The sequence below is a fragment of the Benincasa hispida genome, chromosome 3 (assembly GCF_027475165.1).
Source record: "Benincasa hispida cultivar pf3 chromosome 3, pf3_genome.v1.1, whole genome shotgun sequence".
NCBI classification, from domain to species: Eukaryota; Viridiplantae; Streptophyta; class Magnoliopsida; order Cucurbitales; family Cucurbitaceae; genus Benincasa; species Benincasa hispida.
In genome coordinates this window covers 43,841,350-43,861,711 of record NC_143480.1, presented here as the reverse complement: position 1 = coordinate 43,861,711, position 20,362 = coordinate 43,841,350, and the positions used below count along the sequence as shown (strand labels likewise).

At 32.7% G+C, this 20,362-nt stretch overlaps 2 protein-coding genes across 2 annotated transcripts; both read right to left on the bottom strand.

The window, feature by feature from the left end:
- Positions 1–8,396: 8,396 nt before the first annotated feature.
- LOC120074633 (O-fucosyltransferase 30-like) lies at positions 8,397–11,110 on the bottom strand. Its single transcript, XM_039027813.2, has 2 exons — positions 10,572–11,110; positions 8,397–9,928 (listed from the first exon to the last, which is right to left on the bottom strand). Exons 1-2 carry the CDS (start codon positions 11,015–11,017, stop codon positions 8,884–8,886), a joined length of 1,491 nt encoding a protein of 496 aa, XP_038883741.2. The 5' UTR covers positions 11,018–11,110; the 3' UTR covers positions 8,397–8,883.
- A 2,246-nt stretch (positions 11,111–13,356) lies between these two features.
- On the bottom strand, positions 13,357–15,650 carry LOC120073569 (O-fucosyltransferase 30-like). The gene is given in 4 exon segments (XM_090311462.1): positions 13,357–13,610; positions 13,613–14,464; positions 14,466–14,544; positions 15,183–15,650. Coding segments are annotated over 4 exon segments (1,365 nt in total). The 5' UTR covers positions 15,503–15,650; the 3' UTR covers positions 13,357–13,496.
- Between the last annotated feature and the right edge of the window lie 4,712 nt (positions 15,651–20,362).

Genomic DNA, 20,362 nt, shown 5'->3' with positions numbered 1-20,362 from the left:
CGGTATTCGTGGGGTGAAGCATGTTTGGCATGGTTATATAGACAAATATGCAAATACCTGAGGCCAATGTTAGTTAACCTCCATGATGTGGGGCGGTATTCGTGGGGTGAAGCATGTTTGGCATGGTTATATAGACAAATATGCAAATACCTGAGGTTCGAGAGATAGCTGGGCCTCTCATACTTTTACAACTATGGGCTTAGGAGCGATTTCCAACAATGACTCCATAGCTACAACATGTTAATGACGCTCAGTTAGTTGGACAAGCCTACGATTCTCGGTATGTTGTTTTAATTCAATTTAATTTTTATATCATTGATCTAGTTAATTTAAATTCTAAATTATCAATTTAAAATTTTAGGTGGAGAGACAAATTTTGTGTGATTAGGACAGCCACACATGTAGTAAGCCAGTATAGATACATGTTTGATCTGCTTCAACCTGAACATGTACATTAGGAATCTTTTTATGGTGGTTCTTCCTTTTAATGACCGACATGAACCTAATTGATTATTTTATACACATTTTTATTGTATTTATCTGTAATATTCTCTAATTGAAATATATTTTGTGTTTCAGGTTATTTGGGAGCCGTACAAAATTATTATGCATACTTTGCCTAATTTTTGTACGAATTTCAAAACATATGGCGGACGATGAGTCCTCTCATATGTTTTCACATTGGTGAGTGGCATCTTCCTGACAGGGTGATGAGACAATTTGGTTTTCAGCAGGATGTCTCATCGCCTTTTAATATTGAACCCATACTGCATGATATTGACCTAAGGACTGGAGATTGGTCCAAAAAAGTTGCACATTTGGTAGTGTGATGGCACTATCGTGCAAGGTTTATTGCAGTGGGGGTTTCTCTTGAGCAGTTTGACATAGATGTCACTCCATAATATATTCATTGGTATAATAATATCACAAGACGCTACGTCACTCGTCCGGGAGCAGCTGTGGGTCATCTGGTAAATGAATATTATCTAATTATTTTTAATTTAAATTTATTTAAATATTGTCTAATTGTTTTATAATTCACAGAGATCGAACAACCATAGACTCCGTTACCTATTGTTCCTCTACCAGCTCCTACACGTAGAGGACCTGTTCGGGAAGAGGATGAGTTTGATGAGGTTGCACATAATGTGGAAGAGTTGTCCCCTATGATGCAGACGCAGAGTCAAACTGATTATGCTAGTCCGATGATGCCAGCATTTTGTTCAGAACATCATGACTCAGAGGCTGGTCCTTCGTCTTCATACGTGCATGGACATGGTTAGGGTCGTGGAGAGCATAATGAATATTTATATTATGAAGCGTCTGTAGAGGTACCAGAGCAACATTAAGAAGAACCCGAGCAACCTCAAGTTCAAAGTCGACGACGACAACCAGCTCGAAATCAACGACGTCCGCCTTTGTGGGACACATTGATTTTTGTTATTATTTTTATATAAATGAGATACTTAATTTTTTTTATGAGATATTATCTTTTTAATTTATTCTTTTTATATATTATGAATAATAATTATTTTGATGTAGAAGCTTTTAAATGGGAAAATTAAAAGGATATTATCCTTTTAGAAACTATTTAGGAAAATATTGTTGTTTTCAAATTTAACAAATTTAAATAATAATATTTTAGATATTGTTGATAAAAGAACAGAACCTTCACATGCAAGTCTATAATAAGACTGTATTATTGATGTAAAAGAACAGACATTTTAATCACAGTAGTGAGGTCAAGATTTTGATGGAGTTTTTTTTTTAATTATAAATAATAATAAAATCTTTATGATGTCAAGCAACAATCAAAAAGCATAAGAATATGATGAACCAAAAAGATGAAATGGCCCCATCTACGAGCAATAGCAGTTAAATTCTAAAAGATTTATCCAAACGAGTTTGTTTCCAAATGGGTTAGAAAGAATAACATATCAAGCTGGAAACTCTCAAGTTAAAAAGAAAAAAACTGGAAACTCTCGCTCTCTCTTTTACTCTTCCCTCTTTCGTTCTCTCCGTTCTCGCTCTCTCTTAATATCTTGCTCTCTCTGCTTTCTCCGATCTCGCTCTCTCTCATTTGTGTTCACGTTATTATAAGTGACGATATTGAGCTGCCATATGAAGATGTCTTGGATTACTCAGAGTTTTGTGTTTTTATCCAAGCAGCAGATTCTATAAGGAAAGGTTATCTACTTAATCTTCTTCATGGAATTGGACGAGAAAAGTGGACAAAGATGTGGAATAAAATAGAGGAAATTGTGCATGAATTTGAATATCAGTATCCATCTCAAAGTGGTGGTGCTGTTGATATGATTTGGCAAGCAGTGTCACGTAAAGTGTCAAAAATAAAATCTAATCGAAAGTACAAAAATAACGAAAGGGAAAGGTTCAGCGTTCAAATTTTGACCTATTAAAAAGAAAAAAATAATATTTTTACAAATAGTTTGAAAACAACAATATTTTCCTAAATAGTTTCTAAAAGGACAATATTATTTTAATTTTCCCGGACCTTTAATATTAATATTGTTGTTTTCAAAACTTATTAGAGAAATATTGTCGTTTTGAAACTTATTAGAGAAATATTGTTGTTTTGGGAGTTCGAGGCTAGAGGTTGAGCGTTGAGAACTCACCTAATGTGGAGGTCGAACGTTGAGAACTCGACGAACAAAGAAAACTTGGAAACAATACATAGGCCGAAACTTCAATCCTCGATGAGGGAAATCTCGCGAATCTCGCTTAGGTTGTCGAAGGTTGAAGTTTCGACACACATCCACCCTCGAGATTGCAGGTTTATTACTTTTATTTTTCCCTCATATAGGAAATAAAGTAATGAGATGGTATACTAAATGTATCTGTGTACTCGAGCTGCTTCTAACAACCTATGCATTTTGTTATCATTTCGAATTAGATGGAGGCTTGTGGGATTGACGTGAGGGGGTGGGGATGGCTATATTTCTGGGAACGAACTCCAGGCGAATATAAAGCACATGGATACAAGTTATGTCTTATGAAAGACAATTCCGAATTAGCTTTGTCTACTAACAAAATTTTGTATATTAGGTTGTCGAAGGTTACACACATATCGAAACTTCAAAGCGATTAAGGAGATAAGTGGGCTGAAGCAAATTAAGAAGAGAGTGAGATTCAAAACGAGATAGTAGGAGAGAGCGAGATGTTGAACAAGATTTTAGAAGAGAGCGAGATTCAAAGCGAGATTTTAGGAGAGGGCGAGATTTAGAGTGAGAATGTTGGAGAGAGCGAGATTTAGTTTATATTGACTAATCTAACTAACATTGAACTTGGTAAAATGAAATGGTTGAATAATTGAAAAATAAAATTATTTAGGAATACACATTGAATACTAAGATTACGCATTGAGTTTCTGGTAGTAGATAAATAATCAAAAAAGTGTTTGTGATTATTCTAGAAGAAATGAAAGCTAGTAATCATTAATGGAAAAATAACAACAAGAACAGAGATGGCGAGATCTTAGAAGAGAGCGAGAGTGAGAGAGTGAGAGTAAGAGAGCGAGATCTTAGGAGAGAGCGAGAGCGAGAGAGCAAGATCTTATGAAAGAGCGAGAGTTTTTTCTTTATTTGAACTTTCCATAGAAATATATATAAAAAAAAAGAGAGAAAAAAGAGCTAATAATCATACTATAATTGAATAATCATTAGACTATAATTGAATATATTAGATTATTATACTATAATTGAATAATCATTAGACAATAAATTGAATATATTAGATTATTATACTATAATTGAATAATCAGTAGACAATAAATTGAATATATTAGATTATTATACTATAATTGAATAATCATTAGACAGTAAATTGAATATATTAAATTATACTATAAATTGAATATATTAGATTATTATAATGTAAAACTTTATTGATTACAAAAATAAAAAAATAAAAAAATTGAATATACAATAGATTATTATAAAAAAAATTGAATATATAATAAATTATAATAAAAAATTGAATATACAATAAAATGAATATGTAATAAAAAAATTATTTATTATTCAATTCCTAACTATCTGGAGTCCGTCTTAGTAACAAAAGACACTTCAGTCGATTATGTCCTAACTGGTTACAAAATCCACATCGCTGTCGAGTGGCTGGTTCTATCTAATTCATCTCGTTGTGATAACGTGAACTTTTCGGTCTACCAGGTATTCTCAATAAGGATGGATCAGGATGTAAGACGGACATATTAGGGTGCGTGATCTAGTAATCTTCATGTGGTACAGGTTGAAATTGAGGAGAGTAACATTCAGCATACGTTGACAATTTGTAGTAGTCCTCAATAAAATCTTCGTAGTTCATGTTAAAATGTGAGCAAACGGCCATAAAATGCGAACATGGAATGCCAAATGCTTGCCACTTGTTACATGAACAGTACCGCTCAGTATGATGGCTTGTTCGAGATCACTAAGTATGAAACACCTGGGAGAAATTGTAACACACGAAGAGGTGTGTTTAAGTTCAGATCGACATGCTGGTATAATTGCAGCAGTGAACAACCCAGCAAATGGTTGGACGGGACCGAAATGTCACCACAGTTTCTACTTACGACATATCGTCAGCAACTTCAATAAAAAGTATAAATTTAATTCATTGAAAAATTGTGTTTATCGTGTCGGGTGTCAGTTTCAAATTCAAAAGTTCAACAAAGCAATTGAAGATATCAAAGGAATAAATCGGAGCTGTCTAAGTTTTTTTTACAACATTAGTTTAAAGCAATGGACTCAAGCATATGATGGAGGATTGAGATATGGGTGGATGACGACAAATCTATCAGAGTGGAGTCCTTAAATGAGCTCGAATGTTGCCTATAAATGCGCTTGCTCAGATAACATTCTTCAAATGCGTGAACTATTTTGAGAAAAGAAGAGCATAAATAAGGATGCATTGGAGCGTCAAGATAAATACACCTGGTAAATATTGTTTTTTTATATATATATATAATTTATTAATAGTTTATTTCAAACACATTTTATAATACTAAGTGGAGTAAAAATCCAGGTACGCACACGAAAAAATAAATAAATGGGCTGCACGATTTAGTAAACATGAAGTACAATCATACGATCGGTATGAAGGTGTGTTTCATGTGAAGATCGGATGTCATAGTCTCAATACCAAAGGAGGAAACGTTCAAATATTGAGGCTAAATAGGTACGAGCGGTACTGTTCATGTAACAAATGGCAATCATTCGACATTCCATGCTTGCATTTTATGGCCGTTTGCTCATATTTCAACATGAACTACGAATATTTTATTGAGGACTACTACAAATTGTCAACGTATGTTGAATGTTACTCTCCTCAATTTCAACCTGTACCGCATGAAGATTATTGAATCACGCCCTAATATGCCTCGTCTTACATCCTGATCCATCGCAGTTGAGAAGACCTGGTAGACTGAAAAGTTCATGTTATCACAACGAGATGAATTGGATAGAACCAGCCACTCGACAACGATGTGGATTTTGTAACCAGTTAGGACATAATCGAAGGAAGTGTCCTTCGTTACTAAGACGGGCTCCAGATAGTTAGGGATTGAATAATAAATAATTTTTTTTATTATATATTCATTTTATTGTATATTCAATTTTTTTATTATAATTTATTGTATATTCAATTTTTTTATAATAATCTATTGTATATTCATTTTTTTTGTAATCAATAATAATCTAATATATTCTATTAATTATAGTATAATAATCTAATATATTCAATTTATTTTCTAATGATTATTCAATTATAGTATAATAATCTGATATATTCAATTATAGTCTGATGATTATTCAATTATAGTATGATTATTAGCTCTTTTTTCTCCTTTTTTTTATATATATTTCTATGGAAAGTTCAAATAAAGTGAAGATTGTATCAGTATCCCTCTCTCCTAAGATCTCACTCTCTCAGTATCGCTCCCTCCTAAGATCTCGCTCTCTCACTCTTGCTCTCTCTCAATATCTCGCTCTCTCTGTTATTGTTGTTATTTTTCCTCTAATGATTACTAGCTCTTTTTCTCATTGGTCATGTATATATGGAAACAGATTCAATAATAAAGTTAGGGCAAGGTCAAGTGTTCAAAGTTTGACGTATAAAAATAACGAAAGGGAAAGGTCGAGCATTCAAAATTCGACTTATTTTTTTTAAAAAAAATCAATATTTTTACAAATTGTTTGAAAACAACAATATTTTATTAAATAGTTTCTAAAAGGACAATATCCTTTTAATTTTCCTTATTAGCTCAATGGCTCTTTTAATATAAAAAATTATATTTTATTTTTAACTTATCCATTAATATAAACAATATTTTATTAAATAGTTTCTAAAAGGGCAAGATCAAGTGTTCAAAGTTTGACGTATAAAAATTACATATTTATTTTTAACTTATCCATTTTTTTTATTGAAGTTTTGTGTCATTTCACTCAAAATTGAATTATGTGAGAGTTTTATTTCTTTACAATCCAAAGTTTCCTTTCAAAAAAATCAAAATTGAAAAAAATAACATATATTTATTTTGAATTTCGTTCAAATATTTTGTATTTGATTTTCACATCATTTTAGAATTATGTAATAAACCTCTCATTTTCTCTAAGTCTATCGACCTTTAGAGTGTTCTTTTTGTAATGCTTCTTATATTCCTTTTAAGTCTAACATTACGATTGTTCGTTTTTGTATCTACTCCATTTTATCATAAACAAATTACAATTATTTTGTATGCAAATATCCCACGTCCTTTAATTTTGTAATTAATTACCAATATTTGATATTATTTTATAATTATTTTTCATTTCTTTTTAAATTTGTACTATAGCATCAACATTTGAAAAAATATTTTATAATAAATGTTGTCTTACTTTATAAAAATGATGATTAAAAATAGTTAATTATAGTCTAATTCAGTCTCAATCCGAGTTTCATTAACTAATTATAACGATTTTCATCAACTTCCATCAATTTTCATAAATTTTTCCAAAATTTTCAATACATTAATATCGATATTTCCACAAAATCGAGACATATAGACATCATATTTTGAGCCTTGGTTAAACTTAATCAATTTTAAAATTCACTCATTATAAGGGCATCATCTAAAATATAAAAACTAAATTATTTTTTTAAAATAATAAAAGATTAGATTTAATTACAAACAAAATTAAACATTATTGAATAAAATATAATTCTTTCGACTTATAAATTTTGACGGTTTAGTAGTTTTATTAAAATATTTTTAACCAAGGAAATCAATTAAATTGAAAATTAGTATAAAGGAAATATTTTAAAATTAGTATAAAATTTAAAACTATTAAATAATATTAATATTTTTATTTTTATATTGCAAATATTTATACCAATTTTTCATTTTCTAGCGACCAGTCTTATTTTCTAGACATTTTTCATGTAATAAATGGAATCTTTTTTAAAATAATCTTTTTTTAATTAAATAAATGACAAAATAGGTGTTTTGGAATTCAGATTTTAGGGCAGTGAAATCGTGTAATCGGTACACGATTTCCATGTGGCGAGTGCATTTAATCCACCAGCTGACTGGTTGACCGGTCAAGCGAACTCGTAGATCTTTTGACTTTTAGAAGGTTTGCATAATGAGTTTATGTTTATGTTTGTATTATTTATTTGTTTGTATTAATAGTTCTTTTGTTTAAAGTATAAAAATTAGGTTCAACATCAGAATTTTATCAGAACATGCATAATTGAGCCTAGAACATTATATGGTTTTAGGTTCAAAGTTCAAAGATTGAGAGAGCGAGATTCTGAGCGAGATTGTGGGAGAGATCCAGATTGGGGGAGAGAGCGAGTGAGAGGGCGAGGGCGGGCGGGCGGGCGGGAGCGGGCGAGCGAGAGAGCGCGAGGGCGGGAGAGAGCGAGCGAGAGAGCGCGAGAGCGGGAGAGAGCGGGAGAGAGCGCGAGAGCGCGAGAGCGGGAGAGAGCGGGAGAGAGCGAGCGCGAGAGCGAGAGAGCGCGAGAGCGCGAGAGCGGGAGAGAGCGGGAGAGAGCGAGCGAGAGAGCGAGAGAACGAGAGCGAGCGGGAGAGAGCGCGAGGGCGCGAGAGCGCGAGAGGGCGCGAGAGAGCGAGAGAGCGAGAGAGCGAGAGAGAGCGAGATTCTGCCACGTGAATTCCATGTATTTCCATTTCCAAAACCACGAGTTACAGAAATTCAATCTTTCTAAGAAAACAATAGGAGGGTTTCGAGAGAGAGCGAGAGAGAGCGAGAGAGCGAGAGAGCGAGAGCGAGCGAGATTCTGCCACACGAATTTCATGTATTTCCATTTCCAAAACCACGAGTTACAGAAATTCAATCTTTCTAAGAAAACAATAGGAGGGTTTTCCTTAAGGAACTATATTAATCTCCTAAAGCCACATGAATTCCATGTATTTCCATTTCCAAAACAACGAGTAGTACAGAAATTCAATCTTTCTAAGAAAACAACAGGAGGGTTTTCCTTAAGGAACTATATTAATCTCCTAAACTATTAGTTGCTGCACCACTGTGGAAAACACTAAATATGTATTCCTCTTCATAGTAAATATGGAACTGTATGTATACTTACATCCAAATGCAACCTTCGATGACCAATATTGATACAATCCACCACATCAGTTGCTGGTAAATCGAAAAGCATAATTCTATGCGGGGTGAATCACCACCGGTCACAAGAATACACGAGAGAATTGCTGGGAAAGCAATCTTCGACTCTTTGAGGCATGACAAGCAGAGCAGAATCAGATGGTCATATTCAATCAAAGTACATCGGAGTTTCCGTCCAATAATCCGGTTCAGTGGACATCCCAAAGAATTTCATGTTTGAAGGTAAATGTCAAAATGGGGTTCAAGTTTGACTTGAACATACTCCATATTTTCTCATCAGCTCTATGCTTTCGGCAATGGTGGACCCAGCAGTACCAACAAAACCAAGTGAAGCACAACTGCAAACAGTTTCCTCTATATATAGGAGAACATCCGGTAATCTCTCAGAAGCACATTTTTTCTTCATATCACGAATGCTGCCAGGACCAAATGCACTGGATGTCCATCTCAAGCCATGTCCTACAGCCATCACCTTTTTAGATGCTCGTAGAACTAATTCGTCGTGTTCTTTGAGGAAAAAGAGTTTGAAGCGATTTGAATCACTAACCAAGTCCCCTAAGAAGCTTCCAGTCCAATTAGATTCAGGAAGATCAGTCATCACAAAAACATGAATAGGTTCATTAGCATTCTTTATTATAGAGTCTAATTTCTGTTTGAGGGCCAAAAAAGTAGCCTTCCAGTGATTTTTGAACTGCCCATCTAACAATCTCAGTTGGGCACAAAGAAATGGAGCTTTTATGATCTTGTCAATATAGTCTTTTCCTGCACTCAAGATTTCTGGGACAAATGGTAGATAATCAATGTTTTTCATCAAAGAACTGATGCTTTGATCTCCACTAACTTCATGGATATCAATATACAGCTCTGAACCTTTGTATGGAGCAGTAAAAAGACTTCCAAATGCCAAAACAGTAGCTGATTCAGCTTTCGAATTGGGTCCAAGGGTTCCATATACATCTCGACGGCGCCTGACATAGGACAGTTTCTTTTTCTTCTTAAGCTGTTCGTCAGGCTGAAACAAGTCTAAGGCATCATCAACTTCACCATTTTGGTAAGTCCAAACTGTAGTTCTGCAATCTTCATCTACAGCATGTAAACATTTGTCTACATTCCCATCAAGCCCTGCTAGTAGACGACCACAATGCTTTAGGTTATATTCATTTGAACAAACACTTTCCAGATGCACTCCACACCATAAGTATGCAAAGGTTCTAAAATCTATGGCTTTAACAGAAGAATAAGAAGTTAATGATGAAATATCTACAATATCCGCCATCGAAACGTACCTGCCACAAAATTGAAATGAATAGCTAATGTCATAAAATATTACCATGGCATTTTTTTTTTTCTGGCTAATTTACAAAATAATACTCTAAACTTTGATATTTTTTCAAAAGTTCAATATTACCTTCGACCTTTCATGAAGGTTTCAAAACTACCCTCAGAATACAAACGCTTTAGAATGTTGATGAAAATTGAGACTTGTAAACTTGTGGTGGTGATTTAGAACAATGTGGCGGTCCCGAATTTTGTTTCAATTTACCACCACACTATTCCAAGTCCCATTTTCCATTAGCATTCTAACGAATTTCTACCCGTTTATGAAACATCAAGGGTAATATAGCGTTTAAAAGGGTATGGACATTTTTAAAACACATGACAAGGTTTAGGGATATTTTATATAATTTAGCCTTGTTTTTTTCATTTCCTTAAATCAGTCACAAAAGAACAGAATGGAAAAGTAAACTATAGCTAGAATTGCTACGAGTTTGCCAAAACGGTTCGATAATTTAATCTAGAAGCAATTTACATAACAATCCAGCAACCCAACAACCAGAACACTCATCATTTCAAGTAAAATAAAGACATTGAAAAACCCAAAAAAAAAAACAAACAAACAAACAAACAAACCAAGGGGAAAATGACTACCTTCCACTCCGAAGAAGCTCAAGCATATGCTCCCAAACCGAAAATCGTATCTCACCAGGATCCGGAACTCGGAATTTCGGACAACTCCCGAGAGCAACCGCATGGTGATCGAGAATCGGCGGAACAACAAGAGTCCGGTTCAGAATCCCAGCCATCAGAATAGCATTCTTGAACTCGGAAAGCTGGTTGCTAAAGCCGCTGTGAGGCGCGTAAAACAGAAATTTCTCACCGATGTTTAAGATCTGGGAATTGCACTGGCGCGTAGTTGAAGTGGAGAATGCAGTCGAGTACATAAAGGAAGAGGTAGAGGAGGAGGACATGTAGAGGAGAAAGAGGGAACAGAAGAGAAGAACGAGAACAGACAAAAAAAAACGCCGGAGCTGTAAATTGGATTTCTTCGAGTTCCATCGGTTAATCGAAGATCTGCTCGAACCGAAAATATTCATGGCCTTTCTCTTTGTTCGGAGCTTCTCTGCAATTGCATGTGAGATATCGAAGACGGGGCAAAATGATGGAGATGTCGCCTTTCTCCGATAGTGGGCCTTTGGTTATTAGTTGGGCTTATAAGTGATCCATATTGGGCCCGTTTGGAATGGGGCCCATTGGACATCAGTTGGGACCCATTTTCATGACATTTTGGGATAGATAATGTTTAAAGTTGGTTTTCAAGATCCGGCGAACTGGTCACATGAAATGAAGACAATAAAACTTCCTACAACTAGTTTGGTGTCAAATGCAATCCTATTTCCAATATCGTATCGTTCTGAGATTACAATTTCTTTAAATACTCACTTGTCAATAATAATTCCATTGGTACAACCAACTCTACTATTTCTCACCTTCAAAGTTCATCGTTGTGGACATCCATACGACTCCCACCACTTCGCCGTCAATTTTCCTTACATACACGCATTATATAGGTAGTTGGAAGCGTTAAGGACTATATTAGGTGATTTTTAATTTTTGCTCTTGGAATATTTAGACAGAGTGTATTTGTGGTTTTTGAATATTTAGATAAAGTATATTTGTGGTATTCGGGTTGTTTCTTATTAAGAAGTGCATCTTGGCATTCTCGTTTGTACTTAATTTGATTGTTTTTAGGATAGTTTTGTCATTTACTAATTAGTATTTTCTATTATTTAAATTTATTTGGATATTTTTACAATTTGAAAACTTTTTTTTGCCATTTTTCTAAATAAAACTTTAAAAATGACAAAAATAGGGTTGAGGGGAAAATATTTTCAAAAATAGGTGTTCTGGAAAAGTATTCAGATTTACGGTAGTAAAATCGAGTACCCGGTACACGATTTCCATGTGGCGAGTGCATTTAATCCAATCAAATGACTGGTTGACCGGTCAAGCGAACTCGTGTAGCTTATGAGTTTTACAATTAATAGATCTTTTGACTTTTAGAAGGAGGTTTGCATAATGAGTTTATGTTTATGTTTGTATTATTTTTTAGATTGTATTAATAGTTCTTTTGTTTAAAGTATAAAAATTAGGTTCAACATCAGAATTTTATCAGAATATGCATAATTGAGCTTAGAACATTATATGGTTAAAGGTTCAAAGTTCAAAGATTGAGAGAGCGAGATTTTGGGAGAGATGAGATTGAAGAGAGCGAGATTATGGGAGAGAGCGAGATTTTTAGAGTGAGCGAGATTTTGAGCGAGAAAGTGGGAGCGAGCGAGACTGGAGAGACCGAGATTATTGGAGGGAGCGAGATTGTGGGTGAGATTATGCCACATGGTCTGCCAGTACACGATTTCACTACTCTAAATCCATCAATACTTTTCCAAAACACCTATTTAATATCCCCCAACCATATTTTTGTCATTATTTTAAAAAAAAATTCCAAAGAATGAAGAGATAAAATAGTGCAAAAATTAGGGTTGTAAATGGGTAGATTCGTATTCTAAGGAAATAAGAAACCCTAAATCTTATTTTAAGTGGTTTTGGTTCAGGTAAAATGGGAACAGAATCGAACTGACAATTCAGGTCTTTTTAATTTTGATAAAAACCAATCCAACCCGAACCAAATTGGTTCCGCCCACCGGTTTCAATTCGGATGCTCCTAGCAAGAATTATACTTCGTTTTGAATTGTTTGTCCTTGCCTGCCAGATCCAGGCATCTCATTCCATGGAAATGACTAAAATCTAGAAGTGGAAAAACAGGGACTATAAGTTAGTTTCATATGTCCACCATCTTTGAGTTAGCCCCAAAGGAAGAAAAACAACTTTTAATAGTTAAACTCGACAAAGATTTCATTTTTAGTTTTCTATTTTAAGAACTATACTTGTTTTTCCGAAAAACAGAAACTTCTTCTTTTTAGGAACTCGAAAATAATATTCAATAAGCTTAACTTTTAAAAATCAAAAGGTTATCAAACTAGACCTAAATGATTCTAAATACATCAGTAGGAGGACTAAGGATAAGTCCACCATGAATTCCATGTATTTCCATTTCCAAAACCATGAGTAGTACATAAATTCAATCTTTCTAAGAAAACAATAGGAGGGTTTTCCTTAAGAAACTATATTAATCTCCTAAACTATTAGTTGCTGCACCACTGTGGAAAAAACTAAATATGTATTCCTCTTCATAGTAAATATGGAACTGTATGTATACTTACATCCAAATGCAACCTTGAAAACTGATTCGATGACCAATATTGATACAATCCACCATATCAATTGTTGGTAAATCGAAAAGCATAATTCTATGCGGGGCGAATCACCACCGGTCACAAGAATACACGAGAGAATTGCTGGGAAAGCACTCTTTGACTCTTTGAAGCATGACAAGCAAACCACAAAATCAGATGGTCATATTCAATAAAAGTACATCGGAGTTTCCGTCCAATAATCCGGTTAAGTGGACATCCCAAAGAATTTCATGTTTGAAGGTAAATGTCAAAATGGGGTTCAAGTTTGACTTGAACATACTCCATATTTTCTCATCAGCTCTATGCTTTCAGCAATGGTGGACCCAGTGGTACCAACAAAACCAAGTGAAGCACAACTGCAAATAGTTTCCTCTCTATATATAGGAGAACATCCGGTAATCTCTCAGAAGCACATTTTTTCTTCATATCACGAATGCTGCCAGGACCAAATGCACTGGATGTCCATCTCAAGCCATGTCCTACAGCCATCACCTTTTTAGACGCTCTTAGAGCTGATTCATCGTGTTCTTTGAGGAAAAAGAGTTTGAAGTGATTTGAATCACTAACCGAGTCCCCTAAGTAGCTTCCAGTCCAATTAGATTCAGGAAGATCAGCCATCACAAAAATATGAATAGGTTCATTAGCATTCTTTATTATGGAGTCTAATTTCTGTTTGAGGGCCAGAAAAGTAGCCTTCCAGTGATTTTTGAGCTGCCCATCTAACAATCTCAGTTGGGCACAAAGAAATGGAGCTTTTATGATCTTGTCAATATAGTCTTTTCCTACACTCAAGATTTCTGGGACAAATGGTAGATAATCAATGTTTTTCATAAAAGAACTGATGCTTTGATCTCCACTAACTTCATGGATATCAATATACAGCTCTGAACCTTTGTATGGAGCAGTAAAAAGACTTTCAAATGCCAAAATAGTAGCTGATTCAGCTTTCGAATTGGGTCCAAGGGTTCCATATACATCTCGACGGCGCCTGACATAGGATAGTTTATTTTTCTTCTTAAGTTGTTCGTCAGGCTGAAACAAGTCTAATGCACCATCAACTTCACCATTTTGGTAACTCCAAACCGTAGTTCTGCAATCTTCATCTATAACATGTAAACATTTGTCTACATTCCCATCAAGCCCTGCTAGTAGACGACCACAATGCTTTAGGTTATATTCATTTGAACAAACACTTTCCAGATGCACTCCACACCATAAGTATGCAAAGGTTTCTAAAATCTATGGCTTTAACAGAAGAGTAAGAAATTAATGATGAAATATCTACAATATCTGCCAACGAAACGTACCTGCCACAAAATTGAAATGAATAACTAATGCCATGAAATATTACCATGGCATTTTCTTTTTTCTTGCTAAATTACAAAATAATACTCTAAACTTCGATATTTTTTCAAAAGTTCAATAATACCTTCGACCTTTCTTGAAGGTTTCAAAACTACCCTCAGAATACAAACTCTTTAGAATGTTGATGAAAATTGAGACTTGTAAACTTATGGTGGTGGTGATTTAGAACAATGTGGCGGTCCCAATTTTTGTTTCAATTTACTACCACACCATTCTAAGTCCCATTTTCCATTAGCATCCTAACAATTTTCTACCCGTTTATGAAACATCAAGGGTAATATAGCATTTAAAAGGGTATAGACATTTTTAAAACACATGACAAAGTTTAGGGATATTTTATATAATTTAGCCTTGTTTTTTTCATTTCCTTAAATCAGTCACAAAAGAATAGAATGGAAAAGTAAACTATAGCTAGAATTGCTACGAGTTTACCAAAACGGTTCGATAATTCAATCTAGAAGCAATTTACATAACAATCCAGCAACCCAACAACCAGAGCACTCATCATTTCAAGAAAAATAAAGACATTGAAAAACCCAAAAAAGAAAATAAAAATACAAACCAAGGGGAAAATGACTACCTTCCACTCTGAAGAAGCTCGAGCATATGCTCCCAAATCGAAAATCGTATCTCACTAGGATCCGAAACTTGGAATTTCGGACAACTCCCAAGAGCAACTGCATGGTGATTGAGTATCGGCGGAACAACAAGAGTTTGGTTCAGAATCCCAGCCATCATAATAGTATTCTTGAACTCGGAAAGCTGGTTGCTAAAGCTGCTGTGAGGCACGTAAAACATAAATTTCTCACCAAAGTTCAAGATCTGGGAATTGCATTGTCGTGAAGTTGAAGTGGAAAATGCGGTCGAGGACATAAAGGAAGAGGTAGAGGGGGAGGACATGTAGAGGAGAAAAAGGGAACAGAAGAGAAGAACGAGAACAGACAAAGAAAAAAGTCAAAGCTATAAATTGGATTTCTTCGAGTTCCATTGGTTAATCGAAGATTCATGGCCTTTCTCTTTGTTCGGAGCTTCTCTGCAATTGCATGTGAGATATCGAAGACGGGGCAAAATGAGATAGATGTCGCCTTTCTCCTTTGTTTATTAGTTGGGCTTATAAATGATCCATATTGGGCCTGTTTTGAATTGGCCCATTGGATATCAGTTGGGACCTATTTTCATGACATTCTGGGATAAATAATGTTTAAATTTGGTCTTCAAGATTCGGCGAATTGGTCACATGGAATGAAGACAATAAAACTTCCTACAACTAGTTTGGTGTCAAATGCAATCCTATTTCCAATATCGTATCGTTCTGAGATTACAATTTCTTCAAATACTCATTTGCCAACAATAATTTCATTGGTACAATCAACTCTGCTATTTCTCACCTTCAAAGTTCATCGTTGTGGACATCCTTACGACTCCCACCACTTTGTTGTCGACTTTCCTTACATGCATGTATTCTATAGGTAGTTGGAAGCGTTAAGGACTATATTAGGTGATTTTTAATTTTTGCTCTTGGAATATTTAGATAGAGTGTATTTGTGGTTCTTGAATATTTAGATAAAGTGTATTTGTAGTATTCGGATTGTTTCTTATTAAGAAGTTCATCTTTACATTCTCGTTTGTACTTAATTTGGTTGTTTTTAGGATAATTTTGTCATCTACTAATTAGTATTTTCTATTATATAAATTTATTTGGATATTTTTACAATTTAAAATTTTTTTTGCCACTTTTCTAAATAAAACTTTAAAAAATGACAAAAATAGGGTTGGGGGGAAAATTTTCAAAAATAGGTGTTTTGGAAAAGTATTGACTGATTTAGTGTAGTGAAATCGTGTACCCGGTACACAATTTCCATGTGGCGAGTGCATTTAATCCAGTCAGCTGACCACGTTAGCTGACTAGTTGACCGGTCAAGCGAACCCGTGTATCCGGTACACGAGTTCGTTTATGAGTTTTACAATTATTAGATATTTTGAGTTTTAGAAGGTTTGCATAATGAGTTTATGTTTATGTTTGTATTATTATTATTATTATTATTTTGGTATTAATAGTTCTTTTGTTTAAAGTATAAAAATTAGGTTCAACATCAGAATTTTATAATTGAGCTTAGAACATTATATGGTTAAAGGTTCAAAGTTCAAAGATTGAGAGAATGAGTTTGTGAGAGAGAGCGAGATTATAGGAGAGTGCGAGATTCTGAGCGAGATTGTGGGAGAGAGCGAGGTTGTGGGAGAGAGCGAGATTTTGAGCGAGAAAGTGGGAGAGAGCGAGATTGTAGGAGAGAGCAAGATTTTGAACGAGAAAGTGGGAGAGAGCGAGATTGTGGGAGAGATTCTGCCACATGGAAATCGTGTACCGGGTACACGATTTCAATCAATATAAAATTTTGATAGATTAATTGATAAACAATAAATTCAATTCAGGATTTTAAGCAAAATTAATTATTTAACTATCAACTAATAATATTAATTTAAACTATTTGTGAAATTGAGTATTTTATAATTAGAGTTACTTGATTACATAATTTGATGTATCAAACTGGCGAATTTATATAAATATTATGTATTAGTTAATAAAACAATCAAAATTAGTTTAAAAAATAAATATAGCATTTTGTGATTAAAAAATAATGAATTATAATTAACCAATGGTAAACTAATTATAATTATTAAAATATAAGTTCGTAAAATATTAATAATAATCATAATTAATTAACTAAAAATATAATTTATTATTTAATTAGTATTATTAATGCGTCAGTTTTTTAAATTTATTATATAATTAATTAATGATTATGGAGTAGTTAAATTTAAATATTATAATTTAAAATTTAATATAATTTTCTAAATTCTAAATTTAATATTCATATATTAATAAATTTTAATAATATAAAATAAATAAATAAATTCATGTATTAAAATGGAAGAGAGTGTTGGTATGAAGGAAACTCACACTTTTGGATATGTATCACATGGGTATAAGGAATGCATGAGAATTGCTCATGTCTAAAGCTTCAAAACTTTACCAAACAATATCTCTTACCCATTTCCACTCTTATTCTCATCACAATTTTCTCAATCCAAACATCTCCCCAATTGAAATAAATCATCATTTTATCCTTTGTTCAAATTTCTTAATCTTACATTAGTCATATGTCTTTATATATATAATAAAAATTAAAAGAACTCCTTGAGATTTTTAAAGTTTTGACATTTCTTAATGGCTACTTCAACTAAAAAATAAAAACTTTATACCGGTTTGATAACGATTTTGTTTTTAGAAATTAAGCCTATAAATACTACTACCAACTCAAAATTTATTCATTTGTTTTCTATTTTTTTTACCAATAGTCTAAAAAATAAAGTCAAATTTTAAGAACTAAACAAATAACTTTTAAAATTTTATTTTTGTTCTTAAAATTTGGCTAATAATTCAACCATTGTATTTAAGAAATATGTAAATCATTGAGAAAATTGGTTTAATTTTCAAAAAAAAAAAAAAAAAATGATTACAAAACAAGTCTTAGTGCCATATTGATAATTGACATAAACATACAAATTTAATAATTAAACTTATAATTTAACAACATCTTTATCTATATGTCCATGATAAACACAAGCAAACTCAAACGTACAAGTTTTATAATTAAAATTATAATAGACTTATAATGATTATATCGATAGAGATGTGATGAAAACAAAATTGCGAAGCGATAAGTCAATGATCGCACACTCGAGGTTATTGATCTGCATTTTTTTTTTTTGCATGAGTGATAATTTTGTTTAGATCATATATTCAACAATACAAGTCCATTTTAGCTAAATGATCACTCATTTTTATATGTTTTTTTCGTGTTCTTTCCAACCATGTTTATAAGTTGAACAAAATATTAAAAACATCTTCCATTACAAGAAAATGTTAAATCTACCGGAGGTGAGAGAGTAATGCGAAAAGTGAAAGTGTTCAACTAAAAATGATCTTCCATTACTTGTTTCATGTTTGATATCAATAACATTGAATGCTAATGGTATAATGTCGGTTTAGAATAAATGTTGACATAAAATAAAATGGAATACTGGTGTTGCATTGAATTTTTTATTTTTGGTTGTTGAGAGGGAAAAGCAAAAGAGATGAGCAGCAAGAGAAAGTAGGACCAACTACGATAAGGAAGAGAAAGCGATGTAAGAAATAGAGGAGAATGAGAGCATTTAAAATTAAAGGTAAAAATGGTATTTCACATATGAAAATGGTCAAAACCAATCGTGTTTTTGATGAGAGATCAATCATAGAAAAGCTTTTTTGGGTCAATTTGGACAATTTTAGGGGGTTTCAATCTAAATTTATTGTTAAAAAGATTCCATTTTATTTGTTATGTGTCGACAAGAATACTACTTTTATCAATTTAGTTTTTTTTTAATTAAAAAAAAAAACTTCCCATTTAGTTCTACTTAAATGCGAAATTAGTTTAACTTAGGTTTTTTTTTTTTCCTCAATAGGTTGGATGAGAGAATTAAATCTCTAACTTCAAAATTGATAATATATGCACTATATTAATTAGATTATGCTCATTTAGGGAGAAATTAGTTTAGTTTGTGAAAAGGAAGATACAAATTTTCCTATGGATTTTTAAGAAGCGAGCAAAAAATTTGGATTTTCTTCTTTTAGGTCTAGTTCATCCACTAAATATTTTTATTTATTTTATTCTTTTGTAAAATTATAAGAAAAATTCAAATTTCTCCATCGAATTCATATAGACAGATTCTCAGTTCATGACTATATATCTCGTATCTATTCATTTAAAAATACCAACAATTTTGATGTTTGAAACATTAAATTAGTTACTATAGTATGTAGGTTATAATAGTCCATGATATTAATAACATTGAATTCTGATGGTACAATGTTGGTTTAGAATAAATATTGACAAAAAAATAGAATGGAATATTGATGTTGTATTGAATTTTCGTCATTCTATCGTTGAAAGGGAAAAAACAAAAGAGAGAGAGGAAATAAAGGAGAAGGGGAGCATTTAAAATTGAGGCTAAAAATGGTATTTAACATCTAAAAAGGGTCAAAACCGACTATGTTCTCAATAAGAGGTCAATTATAGAATTTATTTTTTCCTTTTTTGGGTCAATTTGAACAATTTTACGGGTATTCAATTTAAATTTATTGTTAAAAAAAAAATCCATTTGATTTGATTTGTGTTGACAATAATACTGCTTTTATCGGTTTAGTTTTTTTTTTTAATTAAAAAAATCGTTTAGTTCTACTTAAATGCAAAATTAGTTTAGTTTTGAGTTTTTTTTTCCTTTTCTTTTCAAATATGTGGGGTGAGAGAATTGAATCTAACTTCAAAATGAATAATATATCCACTATGTTAATTGAATTATGCTTATGTTAATTGAATTATGCTCATTTATGTAAAAATTAGTTTACTTTGTGAAAAAAAGGAGGTTACTAATTTTGGATTTTTAAGAAGCAAGCAAAAATTTTTGGATTTTCTTCTTTTAGGTTTAATTCATCTGTTAAATATTATTTATTTATTTCCTTCTTTTGTAAAACTATAAGAAAATTCCAATTCCTCCATCAACAGTAGTTAAATTCTTAGTCCATCATTATACCTCGTATCTATTAACTTAAAAATACCAACATTTTTTAAAAGTATGTGGAGAACTAAATTGCTTATTATAGTATGCAAGTTATAATAGTTTATGTTTGAGGTGCATACTATTTTATTATGAGTTATAATA